The 19,900-nt window shown below is 38.3% G+C and overlaps 1 protein-coding gene across 1 annotated transcript in view; it reads right to left on the minus strand.

Annotated features, from left to right (window-relative positions):
- Positions 1–1,363: 1,363 nt before the first annotated feature.
- The window catches only part of LOC147646330 (maestro heat-like repeat-containing protein family member 7), a 36,439-nt gene continuing 17,902 nt past the window's right edge, over positions 1,364–19,900 (minus strand). Inside the window, exon 5 of the mRNA XM_086873586.1 lies at positions 1,364–1,436. Within this exon, the coding sequence (XP_086729712.1) occupies positions 1,364–1,436 (73 nt within the window). The remainder of the gene's footprint in view (positions 1,437–19,900) is intronic.

Consider the following 19,900-nt stretch of genomic DNA (forward strand, 5'->3'; position numbering starts at 1 on the left):
AAAAGGTTCTAAAATCATAGAAAATTTGGGGACTCAGAAAGAAAATTAGGCTTGGAAAGCTCAAGATGAGTAGGCCCTGGGAAATGTTAGGCCTTGTGCTTGCTAAAGATCATGTGAAACTGCACCTGTGTAATCAATATATGATAAATGATAGAATTGTTAGATGTGATTAGATATAATTATTGTTTAAAGAACATGAGGAACAATGTTAGGGGGTTGAGAGGGGAACACGAGAAATCCATGCTTGGGTAAAAACAATGCATACAATAGATCAATGTAAGTTTAATAATTAATATCTAAGTTGTATAGTGAGAGAGTATAAAACATGTTCAGCTCAAAAGCAAGATGGGTCAGATTTGGGTCTGTGTACCCCTGACACCCAGAGCTCTTCAATAAAGCACCTTCATATAATCATTCTGTGATGATGTATGTTCCTGAACACTAATTTCATCAGATTTTACTGGAATTTTGTGGGATTTTGTGAAATTTTGTGGACATTTTTGGATATGTTGTGGATGTTGCTGGAATTTGGTAGAATTTTGAGAAGTTATAGGGAATGTTGTGGCATTTTTCTGGAATTTTTTGAGGCTTTTCCAGAATTTTGTGGGATATTGAGGAGATTTTGTGGGATGTTTCTGGAATTTTGTGGGATTTTTGTGGGATTTGGAGGAGACTTGAAGCATTTTGAGGGATTTTTCTTGGATTTAGTGGGAAATGGTGGAGATTTAGTAAGCTTTTGCAGGGAGTTATTTTTCTTAGTGACCCAATGACCCAACACCTGTGTGCTGCACTACGGTATTTTCTATCTAATCACCTCCTACTACCCAAAAACCCCTAGGAGAAGAACATGAAGAAGAAAGAAGGAGGACAAGAGAAAAACCCTAAATCCTCCATCTTGTCTCTTGTTCTCTAAACTACTTTTTTGCCCAGTGATTTAGAAAACTTTCTAATCTACACACTCACACTTTTCCTATCTAACTTCAACATTTGTTTTCATGTATCACCATGAAAACATGCTCATGAATTTCGTATTATATGAAATTCAGTGTTTCTTTGAATCCTAGAAGTAAGTATTAAAAACAAGGGGACACACTCAGACTCCAACATGTTATCTACCTTTGACTGATCCAAGGAGCTATTAATCATAATGCTGCCTTAATTAATAGGATTAGTCACCCAAGTCTCAGGCTAGATAGTGAAGACACAGGCAAGCAGCTTAGCAGAAGGTTTTCTAGGAACATAAAGAAGGAATCCAGGACATTGTCCTGTATTTTCCTTTAAAACAGCTCTGAGAAATCCCCAGGATACTCATGTTAGGAGAAAAGTCCTACATGATTTACATGACCCTGCTGAGCTTCCGAGATCAGGCGGGATCGGGCGCTCTCAGGGCGCTCTGGCCGTAGGCGCTGCTTCCCCTCTCAGGAGCGCTCACCTTCCTGCCGTGCCCCGCAGCCTCACCAACACAGCCCAGACACGCAGAGCACACAGCCCGGCCACCAGGGCTGCCTATGGCCACAGCGGACTCGGAGCCACAGCCAGCAGCACACAGGCCACACAAAGCACAAAACCCACACCAGGCCAGGCACACAAGGCACACAGAGCACACCAGCCACCTGTGCCCACAAGCTCCTGCCCCTCGCCAAGGCTGCCCAAGGAAAACAAGGCACCTGCCGGGACCTGTGCTACTGTTCAAAGTTATTAGTCTCTGCCATATAACAGGAAGAGATGGTCCAAAATTAAATGGCCTCAATGTCACCAGGAGTTCTTCACACAGTGCAGGTGTGACATTTGAAAGCAGACAGACTACAGTCCTTTTTTTCTGTGTAACTTCTGGCTGCAAGTCTGTGGCCATAGGGAGATGCCACAATGTGTCATTTAAAAATCATCATTTTTAAAAGCCCAAACAACCAACCACAGCTTCATCTTTCTTGGAGGACTTTATCAGTTTATTCCATAACAGGAGCACAATCTAACCAAGAGAACACAGAACTGTCATTCCAAATACATGGGCTATGCCCCTTCCACTTGGGCTAAGGGGCTGGATTTCCATCAGTGACCACAAGCCAGGACTTTCAACAGTGTTTGCTGCCTTTTTCTCTAAGGCATCATTTGGGATATTTTATGGCCTTTAATTAAATGCAAAAAAATGCTACCTTTTCAAATACTTTGTAAGGAACTGAAAAGACAAACTTTCCACAGCCAAACAAAAATAGTGTGTATGTCTCTAGATGCATATATGGAGGTGGAAAAAGACAAGAGGATGGAAGATAAGAAAAAATAGGATTTTTTCTTAATAGGATTTTTCTTAAAATAGGATTTTTCGTCTGGGACTGGGGGGAGGAGAGGAGGGAGGGGCAGGAATGGGACAGTGCTCCAGGGTCTGTGGCAAACGGTAAAGAAAAATATGGAGAGGTGTCAGAGAAGTAGAGGTGTCAGAAAATTAAAGGTGTCTCCAATAACATAACTATTTGAATTTTAAGATGGAGTGTCTGTAGGCAGCTAAGTAGGGAGATGACAAGGATGGGAGTGTGAAAGAGTTAAGGATCAAAGGAATTGCTCGGGATGGATCTATCTGTGAATAGCACTAACACAAGTTTGCTGCCATTTTAAGCACCAAGTGCTCCACTCAGCCATACTTTGAGATCAAGTTCCTGTAAAAGTATATATTTAAGTTACGTATGAGGGCATTTCTTCACACAGGAACAATTTGAGCTATTCCTGCAAAGGCAGGCAGCTCAATATTTGAGATATAGAGTGGTTCTGCAAGGAGATCTGTTTTCTTAGACTGATGGACTTGGAATACAAATATGAGTCTGATGTTTCTTGTGACACCCATGTCTGGAAGTTTACAGTAACCCTGAGGTGATGGCCCTGCTTCAAATTCATGCATTATGTCAATGAAGAACTGTGCACGGACTGGAAAAGCTGCTTAGCCGTATTTTCCCAGGAGACTGAGCTGTGTGAAATCATCTAAGATGAGTGTTTCATGGGGCTTTCCATTTCTGTTCCTGTTGGGAAGGCAGATTGCCTCAGTGAGCTGAGCAGTGAGTCATGAAGGTCACACAACAAAAAAAAGTGGAAAAAACTATTTCAGTTGGAAGAGTCCTACACCAGTCATAGAATGACAGAATCATAGAATGGCTTGGGTTGGAAGGGACTTTGAAGATCATCTAGTTCCAATCACGCTGCCACGGGCAGGGACACCTTCCTCTAGAGCAGGTTACTCCAAGCCTTGTCCAGCCTGCTCTTGAACACTTTCAGGCACGGAGCACCCACGGCTTCTCTGGGCAACCTGTTCCAGTGCCTCACCAGCCTCACCCTAAAGAATTTCTAACGTTTCATCTAAATGTACTTTCTTTTGGTTTCAAGCCATTTCCCCTTATCCTATCACTACATGTCCTTTAAAAGTCTCTCCAGCTTTCTTGGAGCCCCCCTTTAAGGTGCTTTAAGGTTGCCCCAGAGCCTTCTGTTCTCCAGGCTGAACAAACCAAACTCTCTCAGCTTGTCATCGTAGGAGAGGCATTCCAGCCCTCTGATCCTATCCATGGTCTCCAGCAGTCCCATGGCCTCCTTCAGCTGCTTGAATCAATTCAGGGCTGAGCAAAATGTTAAGAATGTTATTCAGCTCATTGTCCAAGTACCTCTCAAACAGACAGGCTTGGAACCATCAATCATCTCTTTAGGAAGCCTGTTAGGAAGTGTTTGACCCATGTCTATTGATAAAAATGCTTGCTAAACCTCATCTAGCTCAGTTTGGAACCATTCCCATCTGTCTTATCACTGGATACTGGGGAGAAGAGATCAGCACCTTGCCTTCCTCAGGTGTTTGGAGAGAGCAAAGAGTTTGCTGCTCAGCCTCATTTCCCCCAGCTGCCAGCACTGCTGGGTAATTCCCCCTTTTGACCAATTAATGATGCTGTGTTTCATTTGCCCCAGCATGACGTTCCCTGGGGGCACACTGCTGACTCCTCTTTAGCCAACACCCCCAGATCCTTTTCTGTAGGGCTGCTCTCCCCCCACTTCTGTCCAAACCTATACTTGTGTCCAGCTTGACTTTTTTTCTTAGTGTTGACCTCTACAATTCTGCATCACCAGCAGACTCTGCTGATTATGTCCTCACATGCTTCTGCTAAATTTATTTGGCCTATCTCAGCTTTTATCCGTGTATCTACTTGTCCAAATTAGAGGATACATATGAAAATATTTCCCAGCCTTGTTTGTGCATTTCTCACGGTAAAGTACATACATTGCTTTGAATGGAAGAAGTATTTCAATAGGTGAATGAAAACTATCAGCATTATACAAGGCAAGGTAGAAATGCAAATTAGAGGGAGAAGTTGGTTTTAAAGACACAAGCGATTAGGGCCAGTCACATCGGTTAGTTTTGATTGCAAGGCCACAACTTAGACCTAGTGCTTGGGATTTTCCACAGAAGCATTCAGTCTGGCTTTGATGACATTGAGTTATGAGGCATCTACTCTTTTCTTCATGTTTTGATTTACTGGCCATTCACTCCATATTAAAAAAAAAAAAATAATAATAAAAAGTTTGATAAGTATTTTCTCCTGAATTTTTGTATCTTTTGTACCCATAGTATTGTTTGCTGCTAGATGAAAGAGTTATTTCATATCCTGTACTTTTACCCTGAGAAGGCAGTTAGAAACTATGATCAAATAACCCCTCAGTCCTCTTTTGGATAAGTACATTGATCTCTAAAAGATCTATTTAAAGAGTAAAACTGGTGGGGGAGAAGGCAATGATCATTTTACTTGCATGCTCCTGTAATTACTGATGCCATGAGAAAGATATTTATTACAACAATATGTATGGAACTGTACAACATACAGAGAAATGTGTGCTCTCCAAATTTACTTGGATTATCTCAAGGTTTTTCCTAAGACTGCATTTATCGTGCATTGCCTTGACTGTCAATGCATCATTGCTTTTATGTTCTTAGAGGAGCAAGAACGAAGACACTCTGAAATGGTATTAGAATTCCAACCTGGATTTCTTCCAGTGCTGTTCAGCATAAGTAATTGAAACCCAATATTGTATTTTTATATACTCTGGAGCATTTCTTCCAAGGGGCAAAATTCTACTCACTTACTGTTGTGTAGGTTATAAATGACATTGTGCATTTCTTCGGATCCATTCTTTTAGCCTGGGATTGAGATTTTCTGAGGTGGAACAAGCCCTTTGGAGTTGGGATCGAGCCCTTTTGGGGTCAAATGGAGCTGTTTTGCGTGGGATTGAGTTGTTCTGAGGTGACAGATGGATCCCTCCTGGCTTTTGGAGTGCAAAGAGATGGAGATGAGAAGCAAACTGTGGCCAAAGGAGAAGGATAAGCAGCCAGGTGTATTGCCAAGGTGGATTCCAGGAATGTGCCCAAGGTGGCTCCTCCAGTGAGGGATGGAGCTGCAGCAGCGCACGAAGCTCTTCCCGCACTCGGGGCACTCGCAGGGCTTCCCTTCCGTTGGTGTCGGGTCAAGTGAGAGCTCTGTGAGAAGCTCTTCCCACACTGGGAACACTCGTGGGGCCTCTCCCCGCTGTGGATGCGCCGCTGCTTGACCAGGTTGCTGTTGTGCTTGAAGCCCTTCCCGCAGTCGGGGCAGCGGAAAGGCCTCTCATCCCTGTGAATCCGATAGTGCCGGAAGAGAATGGATCTGTTGGGAAACCTCTTCCCACACTGAGAACACTCGGAGATCCCTGTTCTGCTCTGGGAGCGCTCCTGGTGTTGATCCCAGTCCCTGTGCTGGCCTCGCTCTCAGTCTCGGAGCAGTCCCGGGGCACTCCCGGAGCCGATTCCGGTCCCGGTGTCGATCTCAATGGCGCAGCGGTGCCGGTCCCGGTCTCAGTCCCGGTCCCGGAGCGGTGCCGCTCTCGGTGCCGGTGCCGGATTCAGTCCCAGTCTCAGGCCCGCTCTAGGCCTCAGTCTCGGTCTCGGTCTCCATCTGGGTCTCGCTCCCAGTCCCGGTGCCGCTCGAACCGAGCCCTTTTCGGGTGATTTCAGGTCCCTTTTGGGCGTTTCAGGCCACTTTGGCTGATGTTGGGGCCGTTTGGGTGATTTGAGGCAAAACCAGCGACTTTCAGGGTGGACCTTGCACCCATTTGGGAGATCCCAGGGTGATTTTAGGCCATTTGGAGTGGGTTTGACACCGCTTTGGGCATTTTTATGCCCTGGTGGTTGCACTTTGGACTCCTTGGGATGATTTTAACCCCATTTGGCTGATGTTAGGCCAAACTATGCGGATTTAGCGCGCAGTTTAGGTCCCTTTATATGATTTTGCTTTTCTCCATTGTTTATTGAAATTTCAGCAGATTTAACACTTCTTTTCCCAGCTTTTTTATCAAAATCTTCATAAAAATTGCCCCAAATGTTCTCAAAATCCTACAAAATTCCAGAAAAACTCCACAAAATTCCACAAAAATCCCCCAAAACTTCCTGAAATTCCCACAAAATTCCAGAAAAATACCACCAAATTCACCAAACAGATTCAAAATCCTGAAAATTCCAGAAATATCTCACAAAATTATAGAAATATCCCACAAAAATCCCTAAAGCTTTTAAATATCCCACAAAATTCTTTAAAAATTCACAAAAATCCACAAAAACCCCAGAAATTACAGAAAAATCTGATGCAATTACACAGAATTCCACTAAATTCCAAAAATATCCCAAAAATCAAATTTGAAAAAACTCCAGAAATATTCCAGAAAAATATCCAGTGAAACACCACAAAATTCTTCACGTTTCCTCAACATACACAAAATTAAAGAAAAATCCCAGGAAATTGCAGAAAAATACCAAAAATTCCCTGAAACTTCTCAAACACCAACCAAATTCCAGAAACATTTGATAAAATCTCCACAAATTCCCAAAAAATTTAAGAAAAAGCCCACAAAATCCCCTAAATTTTTTCAAAACCCAACCAAATTCCTGCAACATCTTACAAAATCTCCACCAATTTCCACAAAATCCAGGAAAAATCCCTCACAATTTTCCGACTCTCCTCCAAATCCCAGAAAAATCCCACAAAATTCCAGAAACATCCCACAAAATCTCCTCAATATCACAGAAAATTCTAGAGAAAGTCCACAAAATTGCAGAAAAATGCCACAAAATTCCCTCAATCTTCTCCAAACATTACCAAATTCCAGAGACGCCTCACAGAATCTCCACCAATTTCCTCAAAATCTAAGAAAAATCCCTCAAAATTCGTCAAGTCTCCTCCAAATCCCACAAAATTCTAGAGAAATTCCACAAGATTCCAGGAAAAATCCCACAAAATTCCCTAAATCTTCTCAAAACACAACCAAATTCCTGCATCATCCTACAAAATCTCCACAAATGTCCCACAAAATCTAAGAAAATTCCCTCAAAATTCTTCAAGTCTCCTCCAAATCTCACAGAATTCGAGAGAAATCCTCAAAATTCCAGGAAAATGCTACAAAATTCCTTGAATCTTCTGAAAACCTGACCAAACTCCAGCCATATCCCACAAAATGTCCACAAATTGCCACAAAATTCAAGAAAAATACCACAAAATTCTTCAAATCTCCTCAAAATCCCACAAACATCTCACAAAATCTCCTCAATATCCCACAAAATTCTAGAGAAATTCCACAAAATTCCAGGAAAAATCCCACAAAATTCCCTCAATCTTCTAAAAACACAACCAAATTCCTGCACCATCTCACAAAATCTCCAACAATTTCCAGAAAAATCTAAGAAAAATCCCTCAAAATTCTTCAAGTCTCCTCCAAATCGCACAAAATTCTGGAAAAGCCCCACACAATTCTCTAAATCTTCTCAAATTTCTACCAAATTCCTGCAACATCTCACAAAATCTCCACGAATGTCCACAAAATTCAAGAAAAATCCCACTAAAATCACTAAATTTCCTCAATATCCCACAAAATTCCAGAACCATCTCACAAAAATCTCAGCAAATGTCCACACAATTTAAGAAAACTCCCACAAAATTCTTGAAACCCTCTCAAAATTCCAGAAAAATCCCACACAATTCCCACCATCTTCTCAAAACATTACAAAATACCAGACATCTCAAAAAATCTCCACACATTTCCACAAAATCTAAGAAAATTCCCTCAAAATTCTTCAGGTCTCCACCAATTTCCACAAAATTCAAGAAAACTGCCACAAAATTCTTGAAAAGCTCCTCAAAATTCTAAAAAAATCCCACAAAATTCCCTAAACCTTCTCAAAACATTACAAAATTCCACAGACATCTCACAAAATGTCCACAGATTTCCACAAAATCTAAGAAAATTGCCTCAAAATTCTTCAAGTCTCCTCCAAATTCCAAGAAATTCAAGAGAAATCCTCAAAATTCCAGGAAAACGTTACAAAATTCCTTCAATCTTCTCAAAACCCTACCAAACTCCAGCCACATCCCACAAAATGTCCACAAATGTCCACAAAATTCAAGAAAAATCCCACAAAATTCTTCAAGTCTCCTCAAAATCCCACAAACATCCCACAAAATCCCACAAAATTGCAGAAAAATCTCACAAAATTCCACAAATTTACTCAAAACCCAACCATATTCCTGCAATATCCCACAAAATCTCCACAAATGTCCAGAAAATCTAAAAAAATTCCCCCGTAATTCTTCAAGTCTCCTCAAAATCCCACAAACATCCCACAAAATCCCACAAAATCTCCTCAATATCCCACAAAATTCTAGAGGAATTCCACAAAATTCCAGCAACATCCCACAAAATTCCCTCAATCTTCTCAAAACCCAAACAAATTCCTGCAACATCTCACAAAATCTCCACCAATTTCCACAAGATCTAGGAAAAATCCCACAAAATTCTTCAAGTCTCCTCCAAATCCTAGAAAAATCCCACAAAATTCCAGAAACATCCCACAAAATCTCCTCAATATCACAGAAAATTCTAGAGAAATTCCACAAAATTGCAGAAAAATGCCACAAAATTCCCTAAATCTTCTCCAAACATTACAAAATTCCAAACACGTCTCACAAAATCTCCACCAATTTTCACATTATCAAAGAAAAATCCCACAAAATTCTGGAAAAGCCCCACACAATTCCCTCAATCTTCTGAAAACCTTACCAAATTCCTGTAACATCCCACAAAATGTCCACGAATGTCCACATAATTCACGAAAAATCCCACAAAAATCACTAAATTTCCTCAATATCCCACAAAATTCCAGAACCATCTCACAAAATCTCAACAAATTTCCACAAAATTCAAGAAAACTCCCACAAAATTCTTGAAAGCCCCTCAAAATTCTGGAAATTCCTCACAAAATTCCCTAAATCTTCTCAAAACATTACAAAATTCCAAAGACATCTCACAAAATCCCCACAAATTTCCACCAAATCTAAGAAAATTTCCTCAAAATACTTCAAGTCTCCTCCAAATTCCAAGAAATTCAAGAGAAATCCTCAAAATTCCAGGAAAATGTTACAAAATTCCTTCAATCTTCTCAAAATCCTACCAAACTCCAGCAACATCCCACAAAATCTCCAACAATTTCCACAAAATCTAGGAAAAATCCCTCAAAATTCTTCAAGTCTCCTCCAAATTCCACAAACATCCCACAAACATCCCACAACATCTCCTCAATATCCCACAAAATTCTAGAGAATTTCCACAAAATTCCAGAAAAATCCCACAAAATTCCCACAATCTTCTCAAAACACAACCAAATTCCTGCATCATCCTACAAAATCTCCACAAATGTCCACAAAATTCAAGAAAAATCCCACAAAAATCACTAAATTTCCTCAATATCCCACAAAATTCCACAGGCATCTCACAAAATCTCCACAAATGTCCCACAAAATCTAAGAAAATTCCCTCAAAATTCTTCAAGTCTCCTCCAAATCTCACAGAATTCGATAGAAATCCTCAAAATTCCAGGAAAATGCTACAAAATTCCTTGAATCTTCTGAAAACCTGACCAAACTCCAGCCACATCCCACAAAATGTCCACAAATTGCCACAAAATTCAAGAAAAATACCACAAAATTCTTCAAGTCTCCTCAAAATCCCACAAACTTCTCACAAAATCTCCTCAATATCCCACAAAATTCTAGAGAAATTCCACAAAATTCCAGGAAAAATCCCACAAAATTCCCTCAATCTTCTAAAAACACAACCAAATTCCTGCACCATCTCACAAAATCTCCAACAATTTCCAGAAAAATCTAAGAAAAATCCCTCAAAATTCTTCAAGTCTCCTCCAAATCGCACAAAATTCTGGAAAAGCCCCTCACAATTCCCTCAATCTTCTCAAATTTCTACCAAATTCCTGCAACATCTCACAAAATCTCCACGAATGTCCACAAAATTCAAGAAAAATCCCACTAAAATCACTAAATTTCCTCAATATCCCACAAAATTCCAGAACCATCTCACAAAAATCTCAACAAATTGCCACAAAATTCAAGAAAACTCCCACAAAATTCTTGAAAGCCTCTCAAAATTCCAGAAAAATCCCACACAATTCCCACAATCTTCTCAAAACATTACAAAATTCCAGACATCTCAAAAAATCTCCACACATTTCCACAAAATCTAAGAAAATTCCCTCAAAATTCTTCAGGTCTCCACCAATTTCCACAAAATTCAAGAAAACTGCCACAAAATTCTTGAAAAGCTCCTCAAAATTCTAAAAAAATCCCACAAAATTCCCTAAACCTTCTCCAAACATTACAAAACTCCACAGACATCTCGCAAAATGTCTACAGATTTCCACAAAATCTAAGAAAATTGCCTCAAAATTCTTCAAGTCTCCTCCAAATTCCAAGAAATTCAAGAGAAATCCTCAAAATTCCAGGAAAACGTTACAAAATTCCTTCAATCTTCTCAAAACCCTACCAAACTCCAGCCACATCCCACAAAATGTCCACAAATGTCCACAAAATTCAAGAAAAATCCCACAAAATTCTTCAAGTCTCCTCAAAATCCCACAAACATCCCACAAAATCCCACAAAATTGCAGAAAAATCTCACAAAATTCCACAAATTTACTCAAAACCCAACCATATTCCTGCAATATCCCACAAAATCTCCACAAATGTCCAGAAAATCTAAAAAAATTCCCCCGTAATTCTTCAAGTCTCCTCAAAATCCCACAAACATCCCACAAAGTCCCACAAAATCTCCTCAATATCCCACAAAATTCTAGAGGAATTCCACAAAATTCCAGCAACATCCCACAAAATTCCCTCAATCTTCTCAAAACCCAAACAAATTCCTGCAACATCTCACAAAATCTCCACCAATTTCCACAAGATCTAGGAAAAATCCCACAAAATTCTTCAAGTCTCCTCCAAATCCTAGAAAAATCCCACAAAATTCCAGAAACATCCCACAAAATCTCCTCAATATCACAGAAAATTCTAGAGAAATTCCACAAAATTGCAGAAAAATGCCACAAAATTCCCTAAATCTTCTCCAAACATTACAAAATTCCAAACACGTCTCACAAAATCTCCACCAATTTTCACATTATCAAAGAAAAATCCCACAAAATTCTGGAAAAGCCCCACACAATTCCCTCAATCTTCTGAAAACCTTACCAAATTCCTGTAACATCCCACAAAATGTCCACGAATGTCCACATAATTCACGAAAAATCCCACAAAAATCACTAAATTTCCTCAATATCCCACAAAATTCCAGAACCATCTCACAAAATCTCAACAAATTTCCACAAAATTCAAGAAAACTCCCACAAAATTCTTGAAAGCCCCTCAAAATTCTGGAAATTCCTCACAAAATTCCCTAAATCTTCTCAAAACATTACAAAATTCCAAAGACATCTCACAAAATCCCCACAAATTTCCACCAAATCTAAGAAAATTTCCTCAAAATACTTCAAGTCTCCTCCAAATTCCAAGAAATTCAAGAGAAATCCTCAAAATTCCAGGAAAATGTTACAAAATTCCTTCAATCTTCTCAAAATCCTACCAAACTCCAGCAACATCCCACAAAATCTCCAACAATTTCCACAAAATCTAGGAAAAATCCCTCAAAATTCTTCAAGTCTCCTCCAAATTCCACAAACATCCCACAAACATCCCACAACATCTCCTCAATATCCCACAAAATTCTAGAGAATTTCCACAAAATTCCAGAAAAATCCCACAAAATTCCCACAATCTTCTCAAAACACAACCAAATTCCTGCATCATCCTACAAAATCTCCACAAATGTCCACAAAATTCAAGAAAAATCCCACAAAAATCACTAAATTTCCTCAATATCCCACAAAATTCCACAGGCATCTCACAAAATCTCCACAAATGTCCCACAAAATCTAAGAAAATTCCCTCAAAATTCTTCAAGTCTCCTCCAAATCTCACAGAATTCGATAGAAATCCTCAAAATTCCAGGAAAATGCTACAAAATTCCTTGAATCTTCTGAAAACCTGACCAAACTCCAGCCACATCCCACAAAATGTCCACAAATTGCCACAAAATTCAAGAAAAATACCACAAAATTCTTCAAGTCTCCTCAAAATCCCACAAACTTCTCACAAAATCTCCTCAATATCCCACAAAATTCTAGAGAAATTCCACAAAATTCCAGGAAAAATCCCACAAAATTCCCTCAATCTTCTAAAAACACAACCAAATTCCTGCACCATCTCACAAAATCTCCAACAATTTCCAGAAAAATCTAAGAAAAATCCCTCAAAATTCTTCAAGTCTCCTCCAAATCGCACAAAATTCTGGAAAAGCCCCTCACAATTCCCTCAATCTTCTCAAATTTCTACCAAATTCCTGCAACATCTCACAAAATCTCCACGAATGTCCACAAAATTCAAGAAAAATCCCACTAAAATCACTAAATTTCCTCAATATCCCACAAAATTCCAGAACCATCTCACAAAAATCTCAACAAATTGCCACAAAATTCAAGAAAACTCCCACAAAATTCTTGAAAGCCTCTCAAAATTCCAGAAAAATCCCACACAATTCCCACAATCTTCTCAAAACATTACAAAATTCCAGACATCTCAAAAAATCTCCACACATTTCCACAAAATCTAAGAAAATTCCCTCAAAATTCTTCAGGTCTCCACCAATTTCCACAAAATTCAAGAAAACTGCCACAAAATTCTTGAAAAGCTCCTCAAAATTCTAAAAAAATCCCACAAAATTCCCTAAACCTTCTCCAAACATTACAAAACTCCACAGACATCTCGCAAAATGTCTACAGATTTCCACAAAATCTAAGAAAATTGCCTCAAAATTCTTCAAGTCTCCTCGAAATCCCACAAAATTCAAGAGAAATACTCAAAATTCCAGGAAAATGTTACAAAATTCCTTCAATCTTCTCAAAACCCTACCAAACTCCAGCCACATCCCACAAAATGTCCACAAATGTCCACAAAATTCAAGAAAAATCCCACAAAATTCTTCAAGTCTCCTCAAAATCCCACAAACATCCCACAAAATCCCACAAAATTGCAGAAAAATCTCAAAAATTCCCCAAATTTACTCAAAACCCAACCATATTCCTGCAATATCCCACAAAATCTCCACAAATGTCTAGAAAATCTAAAAAAATTCCCCCATAATTCTTCAAGTCTCCTCAAAATCCCACAAACATCCCACAAAGTCCCACAAAATCTCCTCAATATCCCACAAAATTCTAGAGGAATTCCACAAAATTCCAGCAACATCCCACAAAATTCCCTGAATCTTCTCAAAACCCAAACAAATTCCTGCAACATCTCACAAAATCTCCACCAATTTCCACAAAATCTAGGAAAAATCCCACAAAATTCTTCAAGTCTCCTCCAAATCCTAGAAAAATCCCACAAAATTCCAGAAACATCCCACAAAATCTCCTCAATATCACAGAAAATTCTAGAGAAATTCCACAAAATTGTAGAAAAATGCCACAAAATTCCCTAAATCTTTTCCAAACATTACAAAATTCCAGAGACGTCTCACAAAATCTCCACCAATTTCCTCAAAATCTAGGAAAAATCCCTCAAAATTCTTCAAGTCTCCTCCAAATCCCACAAAATTCTGGAAAAGCCCCACACAATTCCCTAAATCTTCTCAAAACCCAACCAAATTCCTGCAACATCCCACAAAATCTACACGAATGTCCACAGAAATGCCAAAAAAATCCCCAAATTTCTTCAATATCCCACAAATTTCCAGAACCATCTCACAAAATCTCAACAAATTCCCACAAAATTCAAGAAAACTCTCACAAAATTCTTCAAGTCTCCTCAAAATCCCACAAACATCCCACAAAATCCCACAAAATCTCCTCAATATCCCACAAAATTCTACAGAAATTCCACAAAATTCCACGAAAATCCCACAAAATTCCATCCATCTTCTCAAAACCCAACCAGATTCCTGCAACATCTCACAAAATATCCACCAATTTCCAAAAAAATCTAGGAAAAATCCCATAAATTCTTCAACTCTCCACCAAATCCCACAAAAATCCCACAAAATTCCAGAAACATCCCACAAAATCTCCTCAATATCAAAGAAAATTATGGAAAAGCCCCACAGAATTACAGAAAAATGCCACAAACTTCCCTAAATCTTCTCAAAACATTACAAAATTCCAGAGACGTCCCACAAACTCTCCACCAATTTCCATATTATCTAAGAAAAATCCCTCAAAATTCTTCAAGTCTCCTCGAAATCCCACAAAATTCTGGAAAAGCCCCTCACAATTCCCTCAATCTTCTCAAATTTCTACCAAATTCCTGCAACATCTCACAAAATCTCCACAAATGTCCACAAAATTCAAGAAAAATCCCTCAAAAATCATTAAATTTCCGCAATATCCCACAAAATTCCATAACCATCTCACAAAATCTCAACAAATTTCCACAAAATTCAAGAAAACTCCCACAAAATTCTTGAAAGACTCTCAAAATTCCAGAAAAATCCCACACAATTCCCACAATCTTCTCAAAACATTACAAAATTCCAGACATCTCAAAAAATCTCCACATATTTCCACAAAATCTAAGAAAATTCCCTCAAAATTCTTCAGGTCTCCACCAATTTCCACAAAATTCAAGAAAACTGCCACAAAATTCTTGAAAAGCTCCTCAAAATTCTAAAAAAATCCCACAAAATTCCCTAAACCTTCTCAAAACATTACAAAATCCCACAGACATCTCACAAAATGTCCACAGATTTCCACAAAATCTAAGAAAATTGCCTCAAAATTCTTCAAGTCTCCTCCAAATTCCAAGAAATTCAAGAGAAATCCTCAAAATTCCAGGAAAATGTTACAAAATTCCTTCAATCTTCTCAAAACCCTACCAAACTCCAGCCACATCCCACAAAATGTCCACAAATGTCCACAAAATTCAAGAAAAATCCCACAAAATACTTCATGTCTCCTCAAAATTCCACAAACATCCCACAACACCCCACAAAATTGCAGAAAAATCTCACAAAATTCCACAAATTTACTCAAAACCCAACCATATTCCTGCAATATCCCACAAAATCTCCACAAATGTCCAGAAAATCTAAAAAAATTCCCCCGTAATTCTTCAAGTCTCCTCAAAATCCCACAAACATCCCACAAAGTCCCACAAAATCTCCTCAATATCCCACAAAATTCTAGAGGAATTCCACAAAATTCCAGCAACATCCCACAAAATTCCCTCAATCTTCTCAAAATCCAACCAAATTCCTGCAACATCTCACAAAATCTCCAACAATTTCCACAAGATCTAGGAAAAATCCCTCAAAATTCACTGAATTTCCTCAATATCCCACAAAATTCCAGAACCATCTCACAAAATCTCAACAAATTTCCACAGAATTCAAGAAAACTCCCACAAAATTCTTGAAAGCCCCTCAAAATTCCAGAAAAATCCCACACAATTCCCTAAATCTTCTCAAAACATTACAAAATTCCACAGACATCTCAAAAAATCTCAACAAATTTCCACAAAATCTACGAAAATTCCCTCAGAATTCTTCAGGTCTCCACCAAATACCAAACTATTCTGGAAAAGCCCCACACAATTCCTTAAATTTTCTCAAAACCCAGCCAAATTCCTGCAACATCTCACAAAATCTCCAACAATTTCCAAAAAAAACTAAGAAAAATCCCCCAAAATTCTTCAAGTCTCCTCAAAATCCCACAAACTTCCCACACAATTCCAGAAAAATCCCACAAAATTCTCTAAATTTTCTCAAAACCCTACCAGATTCCTGCAAGATGTCACAAAATCTCCACCAATTTCCACAAAATCTAGGAAAAGTCCCTCAAAATTCCTCAAGTCTCCTCCAAATCCCACAAAAATCCCACAAAATTCCAGAAACATCCCACAAAATCTCCTCAATATCACAGAAAATTCTAGAGAAAGTCCACAAAATTGCAGAAAAATGCCACAAAATTCCCTAAATCTTCTCCAAACATTACAAAATTCCAGAGACGTCTCACAAAATCTCCACCAATTTCCTCAAAATCTAGGAAAAATCCCTCAAAATTCTTCAAGTCTCCTCCAAATCCCACAAAATTCTGGAAAAGCCCCACACAATTCCCTAAATCTTCTCAAAACCCAACCAAATTCCTGCAACATCCCACAAAATCTACACGAATGTCCACAGAAATGCCAAAAAAATCCCCAAATTTCTTCAATATCCCACAAATTTCCAGAACCATCTCACAAAATCTCAACAAATTCCCACAAAATTCAAGAAAACTCTCACAAAATTCTTCAAGTCTCCTCAAAATCCCACAAACATCCCACAAAATCCCACAAAATCTCCTCAATATCCCACAAAATTCTACAGAAATTCCACAAAATTCCACGAAAATCCCACAAAATTCCATCCATCTTCTCAAAACCCAACCAGATTCCTGCAACATCTCACAAAATATCCACCAATTTCCAAAAAAATCTAGGAAAAATCCCATAAATTCTTCAACTCTCCACCAAATCCCACAAAAATCCCACAAAATTCCAGAAACATCCCACAAAATCTCCTCAATATCAAAGAAAATTATGGAAAAGCCCCACAGAATTACAGAAAAATGCCACAAACTTCCCTAAATCTTCTCAAAACATTACAAAATTCCAGAGACGTCCCACAAACTCTCCACCAATTTCCATATTATCTAAGAAAAATCCCTCAAAATTCTTCAAGTCTCCTCGAAATCCCACAAAATTCTGGAAAAGCCCCTCACAATTCCCTCAATCTTCTCAAATTTCTACCAAATTCCTGCAACATCTCACAAAATCTCCACAAATGTCCACAAAATTCAAGAAAAATCCCTCAAAAATCATTAAATTTCCGCAATATCCCACAAAATTCCATAACCATCTCACAAAATCTCAACAAATTTCCACAAAATTCAAGAAAACTCCCACAAAATTCTTGAAAGACTCTCAAAATTCCAGAAAAATCCCACACAATTCCCACAATCTTCTCAAAACATTACAAAATTCCAGACATCTCAAAAAATCTCCACACATTTCCACAAAATCTAAGAAAATTCCCTCAAAATTCTTCAGGTCTCCACCAATTTCCACAAAATTCAAGAAAACTGCCACAAAATTCTTGAAAAGCTCCTCAAAATTCTAAAAAAATCCCACAAAATTCCCTAAACCTTCTCAAAACATTACAAAATCCCACAGACATCTCACAAAATGTCCACAGATTTCCACAAAATCTAAGAAAATTGCCTCAAAATTCTTCAAGTCTCCTCCAAATTCCAAGAAATTCAAGAGAAATCCTCAAAATTCCAGGAAAATGTTACAAAATTCCTTCAATCTTCTCAAAACCCTACCAAACTCCAGCCACATCCCACAAAATGTCCACAAATGTCCACAAAATTCAAGAAAAATCCCACAAAATACTTCATGTCTCCTCAAAATTCCACAAACATCCCACAACACCCCACAAAATTGCAGAAAAATCTCACAAAATTCCACAAATTTACTCAAAACCCAACCATATTCCTGCAATATCCCACAAAATCTCCACAAATGTCCAGAAAATCTAAAAAAATTCCCCCGTAATTCTTCAAGTCTCCTCAAAATCCCACAAACATCCCACAAAGTCCCACAAAATCTCCTCAATATCCCACAAAATTCTAGAGGAATTCCACAAAATTCCAGCAACATCCCACAAAATTCCCTCAATCTTCTCAAAATCCAACCAAATTCCTGCAACATCTCACAAAATCTCCAACAATTTCCACAAGATCTAGGAAAAATCCCTCAAAATTCACTGAATTTCCTCAATATCCCACAAAATTCCAGAACCATCTCACAAAATCTCAACAAATTTCCACAGAATTCAAGAAAACTCCCACAAAATTCTTGAAAGCCCCTCAAAATTCCAGAAAAATCCCACACAATTCCCTAAATCTTCTCAAAACATTACAAAATTCCACAGACATCTCAAAAAATCTCAACAAATTTCCACAAAATCTACGAAAATTCCCTCAGAATTCTTCAGGTCTCCACCAAATACCAAACTATTCTGGAAAAGCCCCACACAATTCCTTAAATTTTCTCAAAACCCAGCCAAATTCCTGCAACATCTCACAAAATCTCCAACAATTTCCAAAAAAAACTAAGAAAAATCCCCCAAAATTCTTCAAGTCTCCTCAAAATCCCACAAACTTCCCACACAATTCCAGAAAAATCCCACAAAATTCTCTAAATTTTCTCAAAACCCTACCAGATTCCTGCAAGATGTCACAAAATCTCCACCAATTTCCACAAAATCTAGGAAAAGTCCCTCAAAATTCCTCAAGTCTCCTCCAAATCCCACAAAAATCCCACAAAATTCCAGAAACATCCCACAAAATCTCCTCAATATCACAGAAAATTCTAGAGAAAGTCCACAAAATTGCAGAAAAATGCCACAAAATTCCCTAAATCTTCTCCAAACATTACAAAATTCCAGAGACGTCTCACAAAATCTCCACCAATTTCCTCAAAATCTAGGAAAAATCCCTCAAAATTCTTCAAGTCTCCTCCAAATCCCACAAAATTCTGGAAAAGCCCCACACAATTCCCTAAATCTTCTCAAAACCCAACCAAATTCCTGCAACATCCCACAAAATCTACACGAATGTCCACAGAAATGCCAAAAAAATCCCCAAATTTCTTCAATATCCCACAAATTTCCAGAACCATCTCACAAAATCTCAACAAATTCCCACAAAATTCAAGAAAACTCTCACAAAATTCTTCAAGTCTCCTCAAAATCCCACAAACATCCCACAAAATCCCACAAAATCTCCTCAATATCCCACAAAATTCTACAGAAATTCCACAAAATTCCACGAAAATCCCACAAAATTCCATCCATCTTCTCAAAACCCAACCAGATTCCTGCAACATCTCACAAAATATCCACCAATTTCCAAAAAAATCTAGGAAAAATCCCATAAATTCTTCAACTCTCCACCAAATCCCACAAAAATCCCACAAAATTCCAGAAACATCCCACAAAATCTCCTCAATATCAAAGAAAATTATGGAAAAGCCCCACAGAATTACAGAAAAATGCCACAAACTTCCCTAAATCTTCTCAAAACATTACAAAATTCCAGAGACGTCCCACAAACTCTCCACCAATTTCCATATTATCTAAGAAAAATCCCTCAAAATTCTTCAAGTCTCCTCGAAATCCCACAAAATTCTGGAAAAGCCCCTCACAATTCCCTCAATCTTCTCAAATTTCTACCAAATTCCTGCAACATCTCACAAAATCTCCACAAATGTCCACAAAATTCAAGAAAAATCCCTCAAAAATCATTAAATTTCCGCAATATCCCACAAAATTCCATAACCATCTCACAAAATCTCAACAAATTTCCACAAAATTCAAGAAAACTCCCACAAAATTCTTGAAAGACTCTCAAAAT

Source organism: Cyanistes caeruleus, unplaced genomic scaffold (genome assembly GCF_971803275.1).
Source record: "Cyanistes caeruleus unplaced genomic scaffold, bCyaCae1.hap1.1 HAP1_SCAFFOLD_101, whole genome shotgun sequence".
Classification (NCBI taxonomy): Eukaryota; Metazoa; Chordata; class Aves; order Passeriformes; family Paridae; genus Cyanistes; species Cyanistes caeruleus.